Source organism: Dromaius novaehollandiae, chromosome 2, assembly GCF_036370855.1.
Source record: "Dromaius novaehollandiae isolate bDroNov1 chromosome 2, bDroNov1.hap1, whole genome shotgun sequence".
Taxonomy (NCBI): domain Eukaryota; kingdom Metazoa; phylum Chordata; class Aves; order Casuariiformes; family Dromaiidae; genus Dromaius; species Dromaius novaehollandiae.
Window position 1 is genome coordinate 135993987 of NC_088099.1, and position 17251 is coordinate 136011237.

General features: G+C 40.8%; 2 protein-coding genes across 2 annotated transcripts in view; one reads left to right on the top strand and one right to left on the bottom strand.

Moving 5' to 3' along the window:
* Nucleotides 1–523: 523 nt before the first annotated feature.
* MRPL15 (mitochondrial ribosomal protein L15) lies at nucleotides 524–9608 on the bottom strand. Its single transcript, XM_026097672.2, has 5 exons — nucleotides 9435–9608; nucleotides 5803–5960; nucleotides 2907–3072; nucleotides 2292–2415; nucleotides 524–1114 (listed from the first exon to the last, which is right to left on the bottom strand). The coding sequence occupies exons 1-5, from the start codon at nucleotides 9531–9533 to the stop codon at nucleotides 777–779; spliced, it is 885 nt and encodes a 294-aa protein (XP_025953457.1). The 5' UTR covers nucleotides 9534–9608; the 3' UTR covers nucleotides 524–776.
* Nucleotides 9609–12736: 3128 nt separating this feature from the next.
* TCEA1 (transcription elongation factor A1) overlaps nucleotides 12737–17251 on the top strand; it is a 48564-nt gene continuing 44049 nt past the window's right edge. Inside the window, exons 1-3 of the mRNA XM_064507542.1 lie at nucleotides 12737–13028; nucleotides 13493–13524; nucleotides 16579–16644. Of these exons, the coding sequence (XP_064363612.1) occupies nucleotides 12960–13028; nucleotides 13493–13524; nucleotides 16579–16644 (167 nt within the window). The 5' untranslated portion in view covers nucleotides 12737–12959. The remainder of the gene's footprint in view (nucleotides 13029–13492; nucleotides 13525–16578; nucleotides 16645–17251) is intronic.

Sequence of the window (17251 nt, forward strand, 5' to 3'; positions counted from 1 at the left end):
TGTGAGGAGTCAGATCAAATTCTAATAGATTAACTTAGTCTCTGCTCTCACCTTTCAATCTATTACTTGGTCCATGGTCCCAAATGCCCAGTCCTAAGCATCCGGATGAATCTTGAAATACCAATGCATAGTAATAATGTCTTTCTCAAGGGTATGATCTGAAGAAATGAGTACAGGACACAAAATTAAGATCTTTCAAGCTCTAATGCTCTTGATGGCAGTGTCAGAATTCAAAACATTTAATTAATGAACTCTTCTGTACTATGTATCTTTTTTTTTTTCTACCAAAAAAATGGATGGTCTACCTCTCAGAGGCGTTCAAGATATCATTTTTTACAACATTAATTATAATGCTGTGTAGTATAATTCTAACACTAATATTAGCTTTGTACAGTCATGTTTCAGATTTTAAATTGTGGAAAAAATAAACTATTATGTCAAGCTACTCTGTGGAATGCTCTAAAATAAATGCGACATTAAAATACTATGACTGAGAAAATAATAGGCAAATCATTGCAAGAGAAAGTGCTCAAATATATACTTTATTCATGTCAGACTCTACACTGTTTCCAAAGTTAAGACTTTTCATTATATTGTATTATGACAATAAAGAAAACTGATAGCTATATCAGTAGATTACATAAACAAAAATTTGTTTTGTCTAGTACAACAGAAGTCTAAAAAAAAAAAAAAAAAAGAAAGAAAAACCCACTTTGTAGCCATTATTTCATACCCAGATGTTTCCTGTACACCTGCAGTTGTCTCCAATCCTGAATTCATGAGCTATAGTATTTTAGCAGCCTCTCATCAGTTGGCTTCAGAATTTTCTTGTCACTCATGTTTACGATCCATCCTGGAGCAAGACCAAAAAAAATCTGTCTAGGATCCTTGCGTGTGCTTAACATTTGGAAGAGTTCATCCTTAGTTATGTCTGGTAAAGCATAACCATATTTCTTGGCAAGTTCAAGCCTGGCTTCTTCAACCTTAGATGGATCTGCCAGATACCCACGATTTGTGGCATCTGTGTAGTAACGGACTAGATCTTCAGGTGGAAGCATTCGCTTTGGAATAGGCTGGCCACGCAGAAAAAATGGTACTGGCTTACATAAAATTTCTGTGTGCAATCAAAAGAGATAATTAGACACTATGCTTCATAATCAATGTTTAAAGACATTAAATGACACCTTCTCATTTAATGAGGGTATTATTTGGCTAAATAAATTATTAAACTCACTCACTGAAAAGACAAATGAGAAAGGAATCTTAAGAATACTCTTGTTCAGAATGAGATATTGTTTTACAAGTTTCATTTAACTAAACAAATAATCCTGTCACTATAAATATCAGTTAAAGCAATCTGGGTGAATCATTGTTTCTAATATGTTTAGAATGCCTACATTGGAAAGATACAATAACCTAACCTAGAAGATGTCAGTGCTTTAAATCAGTTGGCTTCTAGCTTAGGAACAGCATATTTGTACCATTACTAACACAGTGATATCAATAAATGTCAAATTCAGTGTTTCTATCAGCATTTTACATAAAGAATCAATAGTATGTGCACTTATTTAGTCATTTATGAGACTCTCTCTTCCTGAAGTTTTACCACAGTTGGCAAATTACATTCCAGATCCCATTTAACTTCAAGATTTTGATTTTTTTCTGATTTAGAAAAAAAGAACTTATATCAATTCAAGGTAATATATTTTGCACACTAAAAAATGCCCACCCTCTTGTCCTCTACTTCATTCACACATGAAAGCTCCATTAACATCAATAAAAACTGCATAAATGAGTATTAGGGAGGATGCAGCCTCAAGCAAAGCAAAGCCAAACCACATTCTTCAGTGAAAGTGTTCGGAAAACAATAGCCATTTTGACTGGAATGATTCTGAGCTTCTATATATTAGTTATTTCCTCACTTTAACTGGAAAAGCATTTATAATTAAAAATATACATATCCACAGTGTTTTTTAAATCCACATTTTTTCTGAATTTTCTTAGGGTTACTAAAACATGTGGAAAAGTTAAAAGAAAAATCCAAAGAAATTATCCTTTATTTGTTCCTCTATTTACAGAACAAGTTTATTTGTAGAATGCAGAATGGACTTAACTGGCTGATTAGTAAATGATTATTAACACTGTTAGGGCTAAAGAGGTGAACAGTTAAAGAAAAACCCCACCACCACAACCACCACCACCACAAAAACCTATGTTTCAGACTTTGATTTGGATCATTTAATCTTCTCACATTCCAGAAAAATAAGACAGAAATGAAGGAAAATTCTTACCCAAACTCCTTGGATCGTAGAAGGATGTTGTAACAACACCTCCATTTTTTTCAACGGCTGCAATTGCTAATTCAGATGCCCTTTGTACTTCAATGTTTATTTTTGCTGAAAAAATATCAGCACCCTGTGGGTTTCAACACACATTAAAATGAGTGTTTTGAGGAATGCATTTATTCTTCTCTGCAAATAAACAACCACCACTGCAAAATATTATGATATGCCTTCTCTCTGCACCAACAGGGGTAACCAAATTCAGTCACGTGTGTCAAATTTTAAAATATTTGCCTTTCCAAAATTTCCATACATTTCTTTCAGTACATTCTAGTCTTCCTGTTTTCTAAAATACCTGTTCAACCACTCTGTATGTGCTTCTTTAGTATTACTTTTGTAAAGTCTTCCAAGTCTAAAACACCACCTGATTTTCTTGCTAACACATAGTGCCCTCTAGTGGATTTAATATTACAAAAAATCCAGAGCAAATAATATAGAGAAGTGAAGATGTATTCCTCTTTTCTCTTACTCTGTTTTTGAAACAACAGCCTGGTACAGAAGAATTCACCTGAAAACCCAAAGCTTTACATTACTTAAAAGAATCAGCCTCTCTTGTATGCTTACTTCTTCCACCAGCTGGACACCATAATCCCTTTTGAGAGGTTGTACTGTTACACCCCGGGCGTTAGTGAGCTGCGTTAAGTCAACCGGTTGCATGGGGTCAACTCTACCCAAATCAATCAGGTACTGCAGCCTCTGAAGGCTGAGTGGTTGATACTGACGTCTGAGGCTGGGGGGGGAAAAAAAAAAAAAAAAAAAAAAAGAGAGAGAGAGAGAGAGAGAAAGAAATTTACAAAATTGAAGCTTTAAGAGGAACTGGTCAGCTAGAATATAGCATACTTTCCATTTTCTACCTATTCCTAAAGATACCAACGATTTTTTCAAAATAGATCCAAACTATATTTGCATTAAATTAAACTTAGAAGCTCTAGTTACAGCCCAAGCGCTCATTTGGGGTGGGGGGGGGGGTGGGGAAATATTACATTAGTCATTTTCCTATTGCTGAGCTCAATTTACTCCAAAATACCTCTCTACCAGCTAATTAGTTTAGGAAGCAGCAAAACATGAAGAAATGAAAGTGTCAACATTTCTTGGCAAGTCAACAAGATTCTGAATAACTACCATCTCCAAAGGGAGTCCAGCCTGGCGGCTTCAGCGATACGTTCTGAAAATCTGATCCCCCCGCCCCCCCCCAAAAAACACACAACAACAAAATGACATCCCCTCCCCCCCCCCCACCAACAGCATCTCAAATTACTCAAAGAATATCAGCCATAGACAATACATGCTCCTTCATGGCTTGTCTCTATCCAACGAACAAGACTTTCTTTAAAAAAAAAAAGTGTTAGCACTGCACCTGACATCTCAAAGGAATTAAACAGAGTCTTCCTCAAAATACCATTAAGGGAGAGAAACTTTCAGGAAGTATGCATTAACCCATATCCCCAAAGGAAACAGGAATATTTTGTCAATAGCATCAGCTTCAGCAAAAATCTTCTTTTGCATTTTATAAAGCTCTAACTTTACTCAACAAACCAACCCCTAAAGCAGTTTTCTGATTCTAGTGTCTATGCCTACTCCATACCATTTATGTTGGTGCTCAAAACTTTCTCATATCATCATTTGACTGCTTTTATTGGAAATTTGTGAGTGATGGTAGAAAAAAAACAGAAAAGAAACTGATCTCTGTTAATGGTAAGCTGCATACAGTAAAAAAGGCAAGCAACAACATTAGCCCTATCAGACAGCTCCTAACAGAGGAAAAGTTGAAAAAGTAGAGAAACACTACTGCAGACAGAAAGAACAGTGAGGTGAAGATAAATAGCTAGAGATGTTGTTCAGGATGCTTCCATCCTGCGACAATATTGTCTCTCAAGTTAATGTACAATGTTAACTAGAAAAACATTTACTGTAGCCTGGCATTGGAATTTTGCAAACAACATTAAAAAAATACAATATACTCTTTTTGTGACCACATGCTGCCAGATGCAACTAAAATACAGTAAGATTCTGCTAATTTTCTATCACCGCAGAAGCTTTGATTGTTGTTGTAAACAAACTTGTAGCCACTGTTAACATAAGAAACTCAGTATCTGCATTCTGCAGTATTTCCTTTCTGGGACTGCACACCCACACCCTCTCTTCACCTCAGGAAAGTGCTACTCATCCACTTTTACAACAAATGAAGCAAAGAGGAACACATCACAGTATTTGGAAATAAGTTTTGAAGTGTGATTCAAACTATGAAAGAGCTGCAGAGAAAATAATGAGAACAGGTCTGTAAGTTACACTGCATGCATAAAGAATGGAAATATAATAATACACAGCTATCTGCTGAAGTTATATTATTAACATGAAATCAAACTGCAAGCTAAATTTATGAATACATTAATTCTTTCATTTTAGAACTGTCTGGTAAAATACAATACATACCAAAGGAATATCTTAGTGGCTATAACTGTGGCAATTTCTGTTACCACTGCCTATAACAGCAGTGTATGGGTACAGCAGTTTTTGTGACTGTACCTAAAAGCAACAGAATGGTCGGTGACCCAAGTCACATGCATGCTAACATAAGAAACAGAAATAACTTTAAAAAAATCAGAGTATTATAACTGTCAATATAGCGAAGGAAATGGTAACAACCCTGGCATGCAGATCTACAGCTTAGAACAGCGACTTAAGAAAAGGCACTTTAGAAGTGTCAGTTCAAATATTAAAAAGCTGGAAGAGGGATATGGCACAGGCAAGCACAACATGAAAAAGGGACAGAAGTGTGAACAAGACAGAATGCCCAAGCAGAACAACGGTGAAAGACAATTTAATGGCTTCACCCAATAGATCTGATATTAAAGAGCTTGATAAGATCCTAGGTAGAAAAACTGGAGCAGGGACAGAGACTTCAGTTTTCTGGGGCTAAAAAAGTAGAAAACAAGAGAAAGTAGAAAACAAAGAGAAACAGAATTGTTTGGCTAGCAGCAGGTCAGAGCTGAAGGTGAAAAAGACACAGAAAAACAACAAAGTGGACTTTGGATTACATTTGCATGCCTAACACCTTCACAGGAGGCCACTGAAGGCAATGGGACTGTTTCCAGTCAGGTCAGTGGGTGACTCTTGTGAAGCCTGGCAGAGAAAAAAGCAAGCACATATGGAGCAGCAGTCTCAGAGAGGAGAGGCACTCAGTTGTAGGAGGAAGGGAAGACTGCTCCATATGAAAGATTATGCAGAGAAGAGGGTACGTAAGAAGAGCTGTAAAACAACAGAAATCAACTGATTAAAAAAAAAAAAAATCTCACAAGAAATGGCTGCTTCTACCAGTAAGGAAGCTAACAATCAAAAAATAATACTGTCTCATTTTCAGTTAGGCCTGCTTTGTGAAATTAGACAGGTTACCAGGTTCAGGAGAAAGATAATAAAAGCAGATAATGTCTCATTTCTGATTAAGTATGAAGAAACTTACCTATGTCCCTCATTAAACCCATATTTTGGTATGACCAAATAAAAGGGAGTTTGACCACCCTCAAAGCCTAATCGAGGGCGATTTCCTCTTTGTCTTTGTCCTTTGTGACCTCGACCACACTTTCTGCCTCCATATCTTCCACGACCACGCCTTTTCTCCTTCAAAACAAGCAATGATGCAGTCAGTCAACTACTTTAGACATAAATATCTATTAAGCATAAGATTTCAGATATAAAACAGTTCAGAAAAATGCTGATTCTTGGGGGAAAGTTCAAACATAGCTCTTTTCTAAGGGGAAAAACAGCCAGAAAATCAGTTCATGTAATTTCTGCAGAGCACAGCTTGAATCAGATACCACCAATACGAACACAGGAACACACATTGTGATAGAAAGAATGCTAGTTCTTCATTCTACCTCTAACATCCTGCACTCTCCAAGACAGCCAATTTTCCTCCTATTCCATGAGAAAGTTCAAAGCTGAAAGAAAGAAGTTTCTGAACACTAACAATGAAAAACTCAATTATACTTCAGGGTGGAGGGCACAGAGTACGTATGTCATGGATACATATGACCCTTCTTTTGATGGACTCAGACTTTCTAAAATCCGCAACTATTGCGATTTCTACTGACTACAAATCAAAAAAGCAGATTCCATTTCAAACTTTTAGCTCAGCTTAAATTAAGACTGTGAAATTAAGCTATCAGTTTTATGAACACTTTAAACTGGCATTGCAGCCATAAGCAGCAGTTTAGCAATCCTCTCACATCCACCTCCTCCCTGTGCCAGCAGAAGCACTCGCATGGCTAAACAGTGAACAGGATCAAAAACCTAAGCCAAGGTAAATCTTTTTTCTATCTTTTTTTTTTTTTTAATAGGTCTATTGCAACATTTGGTATAATGAACGGGTATGCAAATATCTGTACCATTACAAGAGAGGAAGCGAAGCAAGGATAGGAAAGAGTGGCTGGGAGTGACAGTTATTAAAAGAAGCAGTGCCAGCCCACTTTGACCTAAACTATCAAAAACCTACTGTCTAAGATGATTTTATTCAATTACTGAAGATTTTGCAGCACCAAGGCTCATTTTACTCATACTCATACTTCACTGATATAAGACAAACTCACAAGCTTCAGAATCCTGCTTGCTCTGATGTGCATGGTACAGTTCACTGCTCAGCTCTGGGAAGCATGATCCTATCTAGGATCCATAGATTTCACAAGGGTTTTCCCATTTAAGCTAACATTCACAAAAGTGTGAATATATGTGAAGGGGGCAATGTCAGATGGCTAACTAGCTTCATACCTGCACAACATAATTTACACATTTGCTGCTTTCTGTTCTGTTCCTCAACTTGAATCAGTCATACTGGACATGCAACACAATGTATTTTGAACAGTACTTCTAATGCTTATCAGCTAGCGTAGGTTAAGTCACAGCATGCTCACTGTTGGAACAATAACAATTCAAATAAGTCATTATTAAAGAGACTACAGTAAGTCTCTTCATATTCTAATTTTTTTATTCAACATTCAGACAATCAAACTTGGGCAGCCCTAATTCTGCAAATCACTCTATGCAGTTATACTGCTGCACAGAATATTTAATAAAACTGGGGTATGAAACTGATCAGTACATCATGGTACTTAGTAGTATCTTGATTATTAGGGTAACACCACAAAGACAAAATAGGATGTTTTACACTTTTTATTTTGTCCATTAGTCTTCCAAAGTTATGGAGTACTTAATGTATACTGAAATACTAATATAAAGGCCTGCACAGATATACATCAGAAAAAAATGCATTAATAGAGTTGAAACATATCATCTGATCTAAGATACAGAGTTTACCTATATTTATATTAATTAATATAGAGTTCAAGTGCAGTTTTATGCTAGGCTAGGCTATCCCTGCCACTGGGGGAAAAAAAAAAAGCCATCTTGTCCCTAACCCACACATTATGTTTCTTTATTCATAGTGTTTCTCAGGTGCAGTCGTGTGCCTTCGCATGGGACAGATCAGAGAACTAAACTGAATGAAAACTAATTTTTGTCTAAGTAGTTTTTAGCTGGTTTAGTACCCTGGTATAACTCACCATGCAACAACCAGCGCAAAACACTGTAGTGGAAGTGAGCACCTGAGGGCAAAGGGAAGGCACAGCTGGACCACCCTTTCTGGCAGTTACCTGCACACGCCCCAGATTACATGGTGACTTTAGTCAGTACAGGTACATTGACAACACTTGGTTGCAAATGGAATGCAGTTGGTACACTGGCAGGATTTTAAGTGGTCAGTGGAGCCAACCAAAAAATTTGGATTTCTTTGGCAACTTATTTTTGTAAAGTCAAATGCTCTTAAGCTTGCTTATTTGAGGACTTGATTAATCACTGAAAAAAAACTGTTAGACTTTAAAAAAAATACCACAGAAATATAGCTGAAGTCACTTGTACAGACTCAAACGGAAGGTCAATAGTTACAAGTAACATGGGAAAAATGCTCATTTCCTACTTGAAGTTGCAAGTTACTTGGTAAAGCCCCAGTGAGTATATAAAAATCTCTACTTTCAAGACAGAGTGGGGGGAAAAAAAAGTTTTCCTCAGCTCAGTAGCTACCTTGAAAAATAAAAAATCCAGAGACAAAACACAGGCAGAGAAACATTTGTATGGCTTTCTTTAAGCCTCAAGTTCAGACAATCTTAATTTCTGAATGTTAAGCCTAAAAATGCTATTTTGGAGTCTGGATCAGCTTGAAAACTTTACAAATCACTACTGCAGCTGATTGCAAGGCCTAGTCTTCCATCTCCCCTTGATCCTGACCAAACTGAGCATCCACAGCTCCAAGAGGCGTAACTTGAAAGACAAACCCTGGAAACTGTAGGGGAATTGATTTCTACTCTCTTGTCTTGTTACATGTCTAAAAGGTTTGAATTGGGCGGTATCCACCAGCTCTTTAGGTGTCTTCAGTGAGACCTGAGCACTGACAGGGGAATGCCATTTGGTGTTCCCCTCCAATTCTTTATTCCCATGATTTTAGGCTTTAACCCTCATTCTTCTGTTCACTGGCATTCCTTCCCCCCCCCCCCCCCATCATCTGGATTTCTTTTTCTCTACCTCTTTATGGTAGAATAGAAAAAAAGGACATTTAATGTTGTTTGGGACAAGCCAGCAGCTCTCCACAATGCAAAAATCAGTAGTAACACAAAGTGCTGGCTGATGCCATATTCTCTGTCCTTAATTTTAAACCTTTCATCTTCCCCTTTTAAAACCTGTGTCCCCTTTTCGTAAACATCATTTTTTTTCCCCATACTTTCTTTACTGTCTCCTCCTCCGGGGGTGGTGGAGGGGATGAGGTTTAGCTAGGGCCATACATCAACTAGTCCTCTACAGGGAATGCAACAAGCCAAGGGCGGGCCCGGGGCCGATCCACACGACCCTGCCACCCCACACCTATTTTCTGCAGCACTGCCCCACCCCCACCCCGGGCCTCCCCAACGGCCTGCGGCAGCCCCGGGGCCGGCCCCCCCAGGGCCGGCGCCCCCAGGGCCGGGCATGCCCCTTGCCAAGGCGGAGGAGGCTCCTGCCACCGCAAAGCGAGCGTCCCCGGGACCCACCCAACCAGCTGCAAGCACTCACCGGCTTCTTGGAGCCCTCGCTAGGCCTCAGGTTGGCCAGGCTGACCCTGGGCAGCGACCGCAGCAACTCCAGCGCCTTGGCCACGCCATTCCCGCCCATGGCCTCCAACGGCGACCGCACACCAGGGCGCGCTGCTTTACGGCAGAGCCGTAAGCCGCGCCCCCCGCGCTTTCCCGGCAGTGTCGCGCAGCACCTCCCTCCAGCGGAGGGAGGCGGCGGCCGCGGGGCGAGAGGCCGGACCTGGCGCCGCTGCTCCCGGGCGCACGCGCGGCTGCCCGGGCCGCGGAGCTGGGGGCTCGGTGCGCTGGCGCGGCCGCCGGTCGAACTGCAGCGGAGCCGGGGCACTGAGAGAATCGGCAAGGGCCGGGAAGTTAAACTCTGAAACGGACCATTGCTTTGATTGCTTCCTGAGCGCGTATGGCAGTACGTTACGCATGGGGCCCGACTGCCATTCCATTTTCCAGGATCTGCTTTTCTGTTATACACGCTGATCTCATCCAAGCGTTTCAAAGCCAAGACTTGATTAAAACCCTCAGGCTGCGTCATACCAAGACTGGTTGGCGCTGCAGAGAACATGGATCAAATCTAAGTGCGGTGCCCCATGTTGACCCAAAAAGCTTAAAGGAGGATACCTGTTGGAAGTGTGTGTTATTGTTACAGACTTCCCCTGTACTGATCACTTTTATTATTTTAATCTAAAAGATGGACCAACTCAATAATCATACTGCAGTTTCCATCACTATCTTGTGTATCATCAGTATTGGTCTGGAAGGAAGTTATTTTCTTCTAGAGGGGATGCAGGACGTAGGCTGAACTGAGTGAAGATAAGAGTAGTAGTACTGAAGCTGCCACTGAGAAATTACAGAGCAGAAAGGATGGTTCTTAATATTAAAATCACCTGATACTTCCCAGTATAATATTGTGTTTTCAGTATCAAAGCTTTTGTTTGACCAAAACCTTTTTCCACGTTGAATGTCTGCCTCCTTTTTCACAAAAAGCCTTATTTTGACGAAAGATTACTAAATAGCTCTGCCAGTTCTGAGAATAAACAATGAATGAAATAGAAACTTATTGCAGAAATTTGAGAGTTTCACTATGAAATTTATGTAGCTTCTTACCGCATTCAGAAAAGTAGCAGCACACATGAAGTGCTGCTATGGAAAACAATCATATCTAAGTCCATTTCAGCCACCAGGATAGGGAAAAATACAAGGTTTAGGCCATGCCCTGAAAAGCTGTCACTACTTTAAGCACGACCTTGAAATTAGATAGAAAAATACCATTTATATGACACCTCTTTCACTAAAGAAACAGCCAACTTACAAGGCTTTGAAAGATTCATGACTCAGATATATTCAGTGATTATTTCAGGATTTTAGAAGCTAAGTTCCTTGAACTCGAGGCGTTTAGTTCCTTTAAGTTAGGGAACAGACAGGAGCTTAAGTCCCCGTCTGCAACAGGCATACTCTGTCCCACACCTGAACAGGCCAATCTGCTATCGTGCTCTGGTCTGCCTCAGGCATTTGAAAAATACTGCTCTGTTTACACAGATAGCTTTGTTCTGAAAACTCCAAAAAGTGCCTGAAAATGATTTGCACTCATAAAGTTTGTATTTCTCCAGTGACCCTGAAACAAGCTAGCAATAAACGTGAATCTAGATAAGATCATTTCATCTACACTGATCAAAAATTCTGTTCAATGAAGAGCAGACTACTGATCTTCTGGGCTGGAGATTCATCATCAGGCCACCAGACCAACTTCATGAAAGTTAAAGTTACTAAATAAAATAGTAAACAGCATAGTAGAGAGGGAAGACAGAATCTTGCTCATGTCCCAAGGGCATGCGTAAAAGGTTAGGCATATCTCAGAAGCACTTCACATAAAATTAAGCTCCTAATTTTTTAGGAGTCTGTATTACATTTTCATACAACAGATCTGAATTGGGTACAATACACAAAGCAAGACCACACATTAAAATAGAGAGAGAAGCTAAAATCCAAAAGGCAACCTGTCGAATAAACCCAATTTTGCCAACCACAGAATCCCATGGCATAAATATTATATATGAATACATCACAACAATCATGGCAAAAGAAGTTGCATGTTTAATATTACATGGTGGGTATGAAAAGTTTATCCAATGCATTTTATACAGCCATGCTGACAAAAATATTAACATTGCTGGGCAAAAGCTTTGTGAAAAAATATCCCTGTCTGGATGGAACATACCAGTGGGAAGGATGCGAAAGAAATATAGCATGCTGCTATACTCAACTGCTGTTTGAGCTGCCAGAATAGCATCTCTGTTAGCCAGATGCCACCCAGCAAAAAACAATGAATAGACTGACTTTCTGGGAGGAAGCGTTTGACAAAGATGTATGGAATAGAAGACAATGAACAAAGCATTTCATTTTGATAGAAATGTGCTTGCCATACTTATTCAGAGTTGGCCCAAGTGTTCAGAATGGACTGGAACGACGCAATAATTTCCATGCAGAGTGCCTGAATAGCCTCACACATTTCAAGATGAGTAAGAAGCATTCATTCATTGGCTTTGAGCCAAGAGATTTAATTTGGTGATAGAGGCATCTGAAGAAGACAAATGAGCTGCGTCCAACAATACTGTTTGCTGTGCTTATGCTGGCTTTCCTATTTCCCATGTTTACTATTTTATATGTTTATTTTCTTAAGGCTTAGAAAACATCTTCACATAAAACTGATTTTTATAAAACTCACTCAACTCACAAGCACATACAAGTTACAGTACAAAAGTACAACACAACCTGGCATCTATTTGAAAGCTAGCTTTAAAGCCACCAAGTAGTTCAAATTCTTTAAAACCACTGGACACCCAAAGACTGAAGCAGCTTTGCTGACTTTCAATGAAAAAACAAAAGACCGGTAACTAGCGCATGGAAACGCGTTGTTTCCCAACACGCTAGGCTTCAGCCTGGCTTCGTGTAGGAGTAGCCTTAGCAGGCGTTAGCTACGACAGCTCCCTCCGGGGGGTCTACAGCGCTCATACGCGTGAGCAGCCACCGCCCAGGCGCCCCGTTCGTGCTGACGCTCGGCAAACCGGCCCGTACGGGGGCGGACAGGCACAAACTGCCCGCCCGGCCCCATGCGACGGCTGCGGCAACGGTTCACCACAGACGCGCCCACCCTTGGGGCACCACCGCAAGGCAGCCGCCGGCCACACCCCCAACGGCCGGCCGCGCGCATGCACATGCGCCAGCGCGCCCACCGCCCTCACCTCCATCCCCCCGGTGCCGAGACAGCCAATCGCACCGCGCGGGGGGCGGCGCGGGGAGGAGCCAAGGAGGGAGGGGGCGGTGGCGCACACCGGCCCCCGGGTGCGCGCGCGGGGGAGCCGGAGGAGGAGGCGGTGGCCGGGTGGCCGGCCCGCTCCCGCTCCCTCTCCCCCCTCTCCTGTCTCCCCCGGCAGCGCCCTGCCGCCTGGCCCGGCGCCCGCCCCGCCCCCCCGCTGCTGGCCGGTGTCCCGCTGGCCGCCCCGCAGCCCGGTGTATGTGCGGCAACAATATGTCCGCGCCGTTGCCCGCCATCGTCCCGGCCGCTCGGAAGGCGACGGCTGCCGTGAGTCCGGCCGCGCTGGCGGGGGGGGCCGCGGAGTCGGGAGGCCCCCCGGCCCCGGTGGGGCGAGGTGCGCGGCGGCGGCCCCCGCCCCACTTTGTTCTCCGCGGCGGGCGCAGCCTTGGGTGGCGGCGGCCGGCAGCGGCCTCGGGGCGCCGCGGCGGCTCGTCCCGGCGGGGCCCGGCCCGGCAGGTCGCTGCTGTTGCTCTGCCGCGAGGCTGCGGTTGGCGCCGCGGAAGGTCACGGGTGTCGCCGGGGCCTTGCTGCCGCCGGGCGGGGCCGCGCCGAGGGAGGCGCCACCGCGGTGGAGCAGGGGTTAAGTGGAGGTTTCTGAGAAGGTCGCGTTTTGCCCCAAGCAGCGCGTGTCCCTAACGTGCGGAGGTTTTGTAGCGCGTGATGTGACACGTTTGTTATGTGGATTCCTTTTTAGTGAACTTATGTTGCTAATGATTTTTTTTCCACTTTAGGTCATTTTTCTTCATGGATTGGGAGATACAGGGTGGGTATATTGCTTCATTAATACATACGTGACTGTTTGTATAGTTTCAGATAAAAGGTGCATGTTTTAAAAGTGTGAGCAGTTAAAGTTACTTATTTTGATGTGCCCTCAACTGACTGTGGTGGCAGAAGGCTGCATCAGAAGAAACTTCAGAAATTCTGGAGTGGTGGTGGTGACAATTTTAAATTTCCTGGCGTAAGCTTGAATCCTCAAAAGGTTTTTCTTCTCCCTTCTTAACCATTTGCATAAACTGATCTGAGTGTGATCTTTCTTCTGTTTTTGATTCAAGATTAGTGGCAAAAGATTTGTTGATTTCTGATCTTGCTTTCCTGAGAGTAGGTTCCTGATAATTTTTGTGCTTGTCTAAAGTTACAGTTCTTTTTTACTGGATTTGTGGCTTGCTGGTTTGCTAGTAGGTGCAGTTAGTCCATGGTATGTTCTTCAGTAGGTAATATTTTAAGTCAGCCTGGATTCTGAAGTATCTAAGCGAACTCCTAGCGAATGACCTGATTTCTACTGATTTTGCTGTGTGAGATAACAGTCTTCAGACTCTAAAAAGCAAAACAGTTTGTGAAATACAGTCTCTTTTCCATGTTCCTATTATTTCAAGGTTGGAATAGGAACAGGAAAAATAGGGAATTCTTGGAAAGAGTTGCACACGTGCACCCACATGTGCACTCTGTAGGTGTGGTGTAGTGTTCCTGTTTGAAGCTTCTGTGTGGCAAGACACAAGAATACATTCAGTTTTACTGCTTTGGTATTAAAGGTGTTGAATTAGAAGTTGTGAGTGTATTGAAACCTTTTTTTGGTAGAAGTCTTTAAAGGAAGCAGCAGTTAGATACTGGAAACAGCTGTCTTGAGTGCTCTGTCCTTCATGCTCCCATATGGTCACAATTACATAATATTTTGTAGAACTTCGTTACGTAGAACTTTAATGTTGCTTCTAGGTTGCAAGTTTTGATGTTTAAGCTTAAGAAATGATTTTTTAAAGACTCAAACAAAGTTAAGTTGGCTGTCCGGGTTATGGAAGTTTAAATTCTGATAAGTTAAAAACGGTTAAGTCCATACACTTGGCCATATTCTACAAGTGGAGATGTTTTCCCTCACTTATTGCTCTGTTGGCTGCTAACTCATCACCTTGTTTGAACTGTCTCTTCTTTCTGCTGGTGAGATTCATCTGAAGCAGCAGTACTTATTCCCCGCATCTTGACAGCAAATATTTACCATATGATTGCAGAATCTTTTGAGTTGCTTTTCTTATTTGCAAAGAAAAAAAAGCTATAAAAACTTGTTCTTCTATATGTATTGTACTCCTCATACAAATCTGGTATTTCCATTTTAGTTACAAAGCTAACATGCAATCTCTAGCTTGCAAATGCACTGAGCATACTGGAATGTATGCATTAACAAGTTGTAACACCTTTGCAGTAATGTGGTGACTAACTGCATTTGTTCTTCTAGCCTCCTGCAGATTAGATAAGCTAAAACTACCCTTAACATACTACCATTTTTTCCAAAAAGCTATAGTAGTGACCCAGAAAGGAATTGTCTGAAGAGAAGTAATTAAAGATTTTATAACTTCTAACAGTTTAAGCTGGTCTATTTCACATGGCTATTTAAACTGGTAACTTTAGTTTACCAGTTTTAGTTTTTACTCTGAGATGTGCCTAACCTTTTGTGAGGTTATGTTCTTTTTGTCTTTTAACTCGTGTATAAATGACACTTAAAGATTGGTACATATTTGTCAAAGTCTGAACAAAAGGTATAACACAGATGATTGTTCTAAAAAGTCTACTTAAATGTGTGTGTAAAGCTACTTCACAAATTTGGAAAACTGATCTTTATACTTGACTAAAACAATTACAGAATCCTACATAACTAGTTTTTCTTTGTCATAGTTCATCTTTAGGTTTTTATTTGACCTTTTGTCTTCCTGCAGGTATCAGGCAGTAAGATTACCCACCATTTGTAAATAGCATACATAAAAGTACTAGTAGGAAGTAGGTTGAGATATACAGCTACAGTTTTAAATGTCTATGCTTTCTGGGTGCTTGAAACCTATTTAATTTTTTATGATGATACTAAAAATGTACATGAGATGATTGCTTGTCTGCTTTTGGTTCAGTTAGTTCAGCTATGTCATTGATGGATTTATTACAGATGTTTTCTATTTACAGTCAACTTTTCATCTTCTAGTTTAATGGGAGAGGCAGGACTATTGAATAATGTGGAAAAAAAAACCTACAGGCACTATCGAGTGCTGTGGAAAGCAAAGTGCAGACGCAGGCTGTGGTTCTGCATTGATTCAGACTTGGATCCAGCTCAGTTTAAGTCCAGACGAGTTCTGGAATAGGTCTTTCAGAGCACATTATTTAAATCATGATTCCCAGTTTTCTGGCTCATAGGAAGCTTGCCTGCTCATTTGCTGTGCAGCTCTCAGGCTGTTCTATGCATTCATACATCATGTGCTTGTGATAAGAAACTGCCTGGGAATGTGGAGCATGGTTCAAGGCTGTCTAAATCTGAGAACATTTGAGTTCAGCCAGAGCTAGTAGGTCTGATAGGTTTAGGTTGGATCCATGTAGAGCTAACTTAGGTGTCAGTTTGCTGCTCTCCTAGATCCAGAAATGTGTTGCAAAAAACACAAAGTTGGTTGTGAAAGAAGCTGGCTTAGCTCTAAAAAAGCAGCAAAGTGGCCTCTATGCAGAGCTGAGTCAGATGTTGCAGCACCCAAGTTAATAAACTCTACCGGAAAAAGAGCAGGCTTTGCATAGAGCTGAAGTGGTATTTCTGCAGCAATGCCACAGCTGTGATCTTCAAATTAGATAAAGTATCCCTGACTGTATATATGCAGCAAATACTTAGAGGCAGAATGGACCTTTTAAGTATAGTACTGTATTTATAGTGTGTTGAATTTGTTACAACTTTTTGGAAGTGTTGTTTATATTGACCTAATTCAGCCTATTTCATACTCTATGTGTGCAGTTACACCAACAATAGAAATCAGAGCTAAGTCAAAACATAAATGCCATTTAATATATTTTTTGTTAACAGGCATGGATGGTCAGAAGCACTTGCAGGTATCAGAAGCCCCCATGTAAAATATATCTGCCCACATGCGTAAGTTCAAAATCGTTACTGTTTTTTCTTTTCTGTAGAGTTACACATTGAGACTTACACAGATGCTGAAGTCAAATGGGACTTGGATATCTCTATACTTTTTTATGTAAAAGTTGGTTAAAATAATTTTGATGCTATTAAATATTTTGCTCTTTTCAGGAACTGCTGTGTGATTTACTTTAGGACCATATTGCATTTTTATTCATATTTTGCATTTGTTAATAACTCAGGTTATTAACAAACTTTGAGCATAATTGGGAAATTTTATGTGCAAAGTTGGGTTGTTTTGACTTTATGCTTTCACTGGATCCATTTTACAATATACTTCATATTCTTCATATTATTACATGCATTTCTCAAGCTCAAGCATGCATATAGTAGATGCAATTTGCCTGTTACCTACAGTGTATTTCAAAGATTCACAGGATACTCATTCATATTTTCAGCAAATAATGCAATGTGAGCTTTTTGTACAATTTGAGAAGTGAAATATTTGTGAGCAGGTCAGGATTCAGTAAACAAAGCGTTAAAATCCATCTAATATTTTCTTAACAATTGAGAAACTAGTACAAGTATAATGCTAATTTGCTTTAACAAGAAATTCAGG